Genomic DNA, 8,176 nt, shown 5'->3' on the forward strand with positions numbered 1-8,176 from the left:
AAAGAAAGAAAGAAAGAAAGAAAGAAAGAAAGAAAGAAAGAAAGAAAAAGAAAAAACATATGAGAGAAAAAAGACACAGAATAAGTTCAGGGGATCCATCCTCAGGAGCTTAAGAGGAAAAAAAGAGGACAGAGAAAACTTAATAAAAAGTATCAAAGTAATAATTTAAGACAATTTGCCAAAGGTAAGGGCATGAGTATCCAAATCAAAAGGACCATTGAGTGCTCAACAAAAGAAAAATAAAAGGCCAACTCTAAAAAAATTATCATAAAATCCCTAAAGTAACAAGGCTAAGATTCTGAACAATTTTTACAAGGAAACAAAACCTCCCCCTCTAAAAAGACACACAATTATCAAAAGAGAAGCTAGAGGCAACTAATGAATTTTTTCAAAAAATCTGAGAGAAAATGTTTTCCAACCCAAAATTTTACACCAAGGCAAACTATCAATTTTGTGTAAAGGCAAAACAAAAACATTTCGAGAAATGTTTCTCAGAAAAAGTTATACCTACAACATTCTTTCTTAGAAAGTTACTTAAGGATATCTTCCAGTAAAATAAGGTTGTAAATTAAATGTCCAATAAGGTAAGGTAATAAAAACGGAGATAATCATACAGTTCAGGACACAGTGGCTCCAATCATAAAGCAGAATTTCTGGGATGAAAACTGTGCAGCAGACCTAGATAACTGGTCAAAACTGGAAGAGGAGGGGCACCTGGGTGGCTCACTCAGTTAAGCATTGACTCTTGATTTTGACTCAGGTCATGATATCGGGGTCCTGAGCTCAAGCCCCGCATCGGGCTCCTGCTAAGCATGGAGCATGCTTAAGAGTCTCTCTCTCTCCCTCTCCCCCTGCCTCTGCAACCCCCCCAAAACACACTCATGTACTCTCTCTCGCTTTCTCTCAAAAAAAAGAAAAAAGATTGGAAGAGGAGAGAAAAATAGAATGAACTAGAAGGAAGAGCTCCAGAGAATGAAAAAGAAGACACATTCTATAGATTAACTGATAAGATAAAAACAATTGAGGATATCAAAAATGATGGAGGGAAGAAAGGAAGAAGGGAAGGAGGGAGGGAAGAAATAGAGACTCAAGGGGTAGGGTGGGGGATGGGAGGAAGCTACACCAGGAAAGAAATATAATAATAGAATCATAGTTTGTTCTGCAGAAGAAAAAAAAAATCATAGCCATGATCTTGTAAATATATATAACTGATTTAACTAAAGATAGTCAAATAACTATATTGGAAAGATGGAGGGGAGAAGAAGGAGACAATATAAAAGTTAAAGTCTCCTCTTTATCATAAGAGCAAGCCAATGCATAACGTTTAAAATCGATGAATCAAGTAATATAAATACAATACTTGGAGACATGGAGGTAATTATCAAAAGAGACAGGTAAAATAATCAAGTATGGGAGCAAGGCTAGAGGGTGGAGAAGGATGGGAAAAGTTAGGCCAGAGACCACCATTCTTCCTTATGTCTTTTGACACAGTTTGATATTTGTAACTGTGAGCATTTACTACTTTGATTTAAATATTTTTAACTATCAAAAAAGCATAAAGAGTTCATTTTTATTCCACAAAGTGAATTTTGCATGTCGGGGTAGGGAGGTTTGAAACACGTCTGGGTCTAGGGCTAGGAAGGGATGAGTTGCCATGGCAACTCTGAGTCAGTAAAGGGAATAAGCTACAAACACCTAGTTAAGGGTAGTAGCTGCAGGTATTTAGAGACATAAAGGACCACTAAGAAGAATGGTGCCTGGGTACCTGGAACAACAGCTCTCTCAGTCATGGCAGTGGGTTGTTGTAATCAGCGAGAAGAAAAGTAAGAACAAGCCAGATTTCCCTGTCTCCCCAAAGAGTTGGCAACCACTGTTGTTAGTGAGGTTTAGCTTCTGCTTAAGGTTATCAAAATCTAAAAACCAAACCCAAACAGAATCTTTCTTATGTGAATATTTCTGGGAATGCGATCAATTTCCCCTATTATTATTATATAAACAATGGCTTCCCATCTGTCAGGTCTAATAATGACAATAATTAATGTTAGTTTAGGACAATTTTTTTACATTGAAAACTTCAGTCCCCAAGCACTTCTCTATTCCTTATGTCATCTGATTCACAAAACAGCCCAAGGATATAAGTAATGCAAAGTATTACTGCAATCACCCTCTTTTTACAGACAAGACATCTGAATTTCAGAAAGTGACTTACACAGTTTATATAGCTAGTTAAGTAGCAAGGACTCTTGAATTCAACTGTGTCTTGATTCCAAATTTTACACTTAGTCTTTTAACATCACATGCCTGAACTACAAGCCGACCTATTAATTAGTGTTAACTGACTGCCCACACAGAGGGATACCACAAATTACTATACAAATTGTGGCCAAGAAACACAAAGGCAGCCATCCAGGTATTGGGTGGGAGCTGAGATCCAGTCTTCCCACCTTCGCCAACACTACACCCTAGCTCAGATGTGAGCCTTTTTATAATTTGTACAAAGGTACCAGCTATGTCATGAGGAAGCCTTGCCTGCATACACAAATTAACAAGTTTACCACCCACCTCTCTCCTTTCTTACCTCCCTCTAACACTCCCCAACCCCTGCATTGACTGTAATGGAAATCCTCTTACTGGTTTCTGTCTCACAACAGAAGACACATCAGATCCATTAATTCATTAAAATAAACATGAGACAAATGACTTTATGTTGGGGCTATTCTAGGCACTAAGTATGTAGTGGTTAACAAGGGCCCTGATCTCATGGAATGACATTTCAGGCAGGAGAAAGACAAACTATTGTACAAGAAAACATTAGAAGGGATGAGTGTTACACAAAGAATCAAAATTAGTCGACATAATAGTGATTGAGTAGCTTACTTAACTTAGGGAAAATCAGGAAAGGCCTCTTCAGGAGGTGACATTTCAGTCGATATAGAAATGACAAGAGAGGGGCGCCTGGGTGGCTCAGTTGGTTAAGCGACTGCCTTCGGCTCAGGTCATGATCCTGGAGTCCCGGGATCGAGTCCCGCATCGGGCTCCCTGCTCGGCGGGGAGTCTGCTTCTCCCTCTGACCCTCCCCCCTCTCATGTGCTCTCTCTCTCTCATTCTTTCTCTCAACTAAATAAAAAAATCTTAAAAAAAAAAAAAAAAAAAAGAAATGACAAGAGAAAACCCACCAAGGGAAGGTCAAGGGAAAGAGGTTTCCAAGAAAATGAAACAGCTATTGCAAAGCCTGCAGGCAAGAACAAGCTGATCTGCTCATTGGAACAGGAGAGACGCTGCACAGAGAGGGTGTGAGAGTGATTGGGGGAAGAAGCACGGAGGTAGGCAGGTGTCAGCTTGCAGCACACTCTGCGAGCCAGGTGGGGGACGTGGATTCTATTCTAAGGACAGTGGGGAGAAAGAAAGTAAGAAGGGGAGTAATAGGTTCTGATTTACCCTTTACGAAGGATCTTTCTGGATGCTGTGTAGGGAATGGAATCTAACAGGGCAAAGAGGAAGACTGTGGTCACCTTAAGGAGACATAGGGTTAGTTATAGAATGTCTTGTGTTCCTAAAACTGCTGAGCAGCCCAAACTGCACCAGAGACCACAGGCAAATGAGGCCTCTTCACAGATTTGTGTTACTTTGCTGGGAACCTACGACTATAGGAAGAACACTCAGGTATAATTGGTGCTGATTGGTTTCTGCCAATGTTTACCTTATTTGCTCTCTGAAGAGCCCCTGGCTTCCTCTGGCAGACTAAGCTGTTTGGTTCTCCTGTGCCTCAAGCACCTGGGGCATACGTCTTCAGGTACATGTCACACCATGTACACGTTGTCTGCTCCACAGAAAATGAGTTCTGTGAGGGCTGTCCCTTGTCTTCGCCATCCCTGTGTCCCTAATTATCTAACACCTAGGACTTCACAAAAGCTCAATAATGTCTCATGGGAGGGATGAATATTTTATTTGGGGGCTGTGTGAACCCTCTTTTCTTTCCAGAAACCAAAAGCATAAAATGATGTAATAAATGCATCCTACAAGTAGGACACCCCAAGCCCCAGTCCCTTACCTCTTGGGTGAGTCGGGGTCGAAGCAGGTCTTGTGCACATCAGTCACCTCGGGGTCACAGCAGTCCCCATCGTCAAAGTCATTCAGCATGTTGTTGCACTCCACGTGGCAGAGCCCATCCCTGCGGTTCCAGGAGTAGCACCTGCCATGCAGGCGGCAGTCACCCCCGTCATAGCCCGTCAGTGGGTGTTCGCACTCAGGGTCACAGTGGTCATTGCCAATCTTGCTGGGCTCACAGTTCACAAGCACAACCCGGTGGCGCAGGGTGGAGTTGTGGACCTGGTGGACACTCAGCTGCCAACTGATGTTGTAGCGGCTGAAGGCATGGTTCAGTGCCTTGTGCTGCCGGCTGATCTGCTCCTCGCTCACGATGGGGTTCAGGCCCTCGTCATCACAGATGTTCACCACTTGGTAGCGGATCACCTTCTCTCCCTGGAGGGGCTGGTGCCCATTGTAGTGGGAGATCAGCTCCACATTGTCACAAACCGTCCGCCCACAGAGTGGGGGCTGCAAAGGTGACAGAATCTCAGGCTCAGGCTCAAAGCCCTGCAGAACCTCACGCCGTGGATACTCCCCATCCCTAAAGGGGGCCCACTGTTCTTCCAAGGGCTCAAAACTGGCTGTCAGGATCAGGGTGCTCAGTTCCTCCACTCCAGTTGGATGCTGAGGACTGTGTTGGAGGTGGCTTTGTGGGAGGGCGGTCGACCAGAAGACCAGTGTACCCAGGTGTCCACGAAAATAGTGGCCATCCTCAGAGCTATCCCCCCCCAAAAGCAAAGAGCGACAAGACGCCATGAAGGGGCTGTTCAGGGGACCAGACTGCTCTGGACTACTAGCCACCCGAGTGCCATCCACATACAGGGCCATACGCTGTCCATCATAAGTGGCTGCCACGTGTGTCCATGTGCCTGGTTGGTAGCGACTGTGGCCAGTCACAATGGTGGCTTTCTTCACACGGTCGGTGCGAAGGGAGAAGAAGAAGCAAGCATCTCGCCTTCCCATGTCCTTCCCTGAGCGGATCCCTAGGGCCCAGCCCTTGTCACTGACAGTGTGGGAGCAGTTATCAAACACACCTGGGAAAGAAGGAAGAATCGAGGGGAGAAATACCAGATACAAAGGGGATGGAGAAAAGGAGAAGAAAACCCATATAAATAGCAAGAATGTAGGTTTTTAGTGGGAAAAAATAAGTGATACAGGTTCCCCACCTGAGATGCCTATCCAGTACCCCATATCGGGCCATCCTGGCAACATCTATCCCCAGAATGAATCTAATTTGAGATTCCATCCAATTTAACTCATTCTGGTATTTTTCAATAATCAAAATGGAAGCTAAGAAGGGGATGTCTAATGCAAGTGACAACCATCCTCTAGAGTTTGCCACAAAAGTTCCTCACCCTGAGTTCACGTCTTCCCTCCCTTCCTTAGAAGCCATGGGGGCAATCAGTTTTTAGAAAAGACAATAATCTCCTATTCCCTCAAAAGGTCCTTTTTCCTCATTTGAATATTGAAATTATGATTCTCATGGGGGAAAACAAGGAGTTGGTGAATAGGGAAATCCCTCAGAGAAGACTGTAACAGGTATCATTCTCAGCCCACTGTTCCCTCTAGTGCAAGGGTGCCCATCCACAGTGAATAGCCGTTCCCCAGAGTAAGCAAAATGGTACCGCCCCATCATCCTAGATGAAAAAATAGTCAAGTCAGTTATAAGAATAGTTGTCCTATAACCAATGATGCCCACCACAGTACAGAGGTGAAACTCTACCAGAGAAATGAAGCTGAAGCTCCTTACCATACACTACCTTACCATCTTACTCAGAGGGCACAGGACTTTTAAGTCCAACTGAATAAACAAAGGGGGGACTACCTGTAGATAACTAGATCATTAATATGTTGCCAGCAGGAAAAAGGAGTCAGATATAACACAACCACAGATAAAACAGGAATCCCAAAGGTGATTTGGATGCCTCGAATGTTCCCAGAAACTCATCTGTAGTTATGAACCCACCATCCCCCCAGCACCTCTTCTAATAGTATATAAATAGAGTCTCAGGAGCAGATTTTACTTGTAAGTTACATAGAGGCACTACATTCACACTAGAAATGCTTAATAAGCATTGCTTTATATAATAAATAAATGATGGAGAAGTCTGCTAGCCTCTGAATCACATATCTGAGGCTAACACCAAAAGTCTTTCTTCCCCAGCCTGTTATATAATTGTATTTATGCCCCTGAGTTCCTATAAAATCCACCCAAAAAAGAAAATCTCTATGGAGAGTCAGGACTTAAAAGCCATGAGGCCTCCTGTTGTGATTGCAGTCAAGTGTTTTAAAAGTTGCTACTGTTTCATAAATGACAGAATATCTTTTCTTCTGTCTCTAGCATAAATCAGTAACTTGTGATTAAAAAAATAATAAAACAGGGGCGCCTGAGTGGCTCAGTTGGTTAAGTGGCTGCCTTTGGCTCAGGTCATGATCCCAGGGTCCTGGGATTAAGCCCCATGTCGGGATCTCTGCTCGGTAGAGAGTCTGCTTCTCCCTCTCCCTCTGCCTGCCACTACCCCTGCTTGTGCTCTCTCTTTCTGTCAAATAAATAAATAAAATCTTTAAAAAAAAAAAAAAACAACCCACATTTTTTCAACAAAAGCAACTCTAACAATCAGACTTTGAAGTACTGGTGAGGACTAGGTATAATGCAATGGTGATGTTCCAGTTTTGTTTGTTTAGGGGGGGGGGGGGGAGGTGTTTTTACACTGAGATCTGTCTGATAAAGGAGCATAAGAACTGCTGCTTTAACAAATTCTTGTATGGGGTAGACTTTCAAAAGGGCAGACAAATCTAGTGAGATGAAGAGTAAGTTCCCTGGTTCAGAGTTTCAATTTGGTTAACTTATTTTGATAAGTACATTTAGCCTTAATTATATCCATCTGCTGACCTATGAACAAATGTACTACAATATTTAATATCGGGACCATGAAGTTACTAAGCTCTCGACTAGTATCTGCTAGTTTTTAAGAGGAAGAATTGGGGATACTATTTTATATTTGTCGCATATAAATAGGTGTATCTACAGATCTTTCTTGACTTATGATGGGGTTACTTCCTGATTAACCTATCGTAATTTGAAAATGAATTGAATATACCTACCCTACTGAACACTGCAGCTTAGCTTAGCCTACCTTGTATGTCTCAGAATACCTACAGTAGCCGACAGAAATCGGCTAAAATCACCTAAGACAAAGACTATTTTATCATAAAGTGTTGAATATCTCATGTAACTTATTGAATACTGTACTAAAGGTAAAACACAGAATGGTTATATGGGTACAGAACAGCTGGAAGGGTATCAGTTGTCTACTCTTTTTTTGGTCATTTGGCTCAATGCAGCCCAGCATCACGAGAGAGTATTGGGACCATACAAGAAAAGATCCAAATTCAGAATTCAAAGTACAGTTTCTACTGAATATGTATCACTTTCACACCATCATAAGTCAAAAAATCGTAAGTTGAACCAATATAAGTCAGCGCCTGTCTATATGTGAGTTGAATTACAAATTATTAGGCTTCATATATAAATTACCAGATAATTAACTTGTTACCTACCAGGCATCTAGTTGCAATTTTGAACACTTTTACTTACTGTTATTAGAACTTCTGGTTAGTATCAATAAAACAATTGTTTCTCCTTATTTTTCTCATAGGAAGCTATAAAATTATTGATAGTGTGTCTAAAATGATATTTCTAACTTCTTGAGACAATACATAGAAGATGTAACTCTACCATAATAGTCTAGTTCAGATTAATCTAAGTTTTAGTAATTATATTAGAAAGGATTTATTAGACAGAAGAACTAAAATAGTCATTTTAGTTGGGAGTTGTAACAAGTATGATAGAAGTATTACTTTTTAAATGATTATCAGAGTAATTATTCTTTGCTTTCTAATTTAATAAGATGTTCCAAGTTGCATATGAGAAACCTCACTAAGTGCCTAGATAACTGCATTTTATTTGCTGTATTACCATTGTTCATCTATAGGAAGAGAATAGTTTTTGAAGCACTGCCCTGCACTCATTCCATGTCAAGAAAGAAAGAAAGAAAGAAAAGAAAGAAAGAAAGAAAGAAAGAAA

The 8,176-nt window shown here is 41.5% G+C and overlaps 1 protein-coding gene across 1 annotated transcript; it reads right to left on the minus strand.

Moving 5' to 3' along the window:
* Window positions 1–4,051: 4,051 nt before the first annotated feature.
* LOC123323851 (pappalysin-2-like) lies at window positions 4,052–7,341 on the minus strand (the record flags this gene model as incomplete). Its single annotated transcript, XM_044912377.1, has 2 exons — window positions 4,052–5,123; window positions 7,246–7,341. Coding segments are annotated over 2 exons (1,168 nt in total), but the record flags the coding sequence as incomplete, so codon positions are not given.
* Window positions 7,342–8,176: the final 835 nt, after the last annotated feature.

This window comes from Neomonachus schauinslandi, unplaced genomic scaffold (genome assembly GCF_002201575.2).
Source record: "Neomonachus schauinslandi unplaced genomic scaffold, ASM220157v2 HiC_scaffold_1614, whole genome shotgun sequence".
In the NCBI taxonomy this organism is placed as follows: Eukaryota; Metazoa; Chordata; class Mammalia; order Carnivora; family Phocidae; genus Neomonachus; species Neomonachus schauinslandi.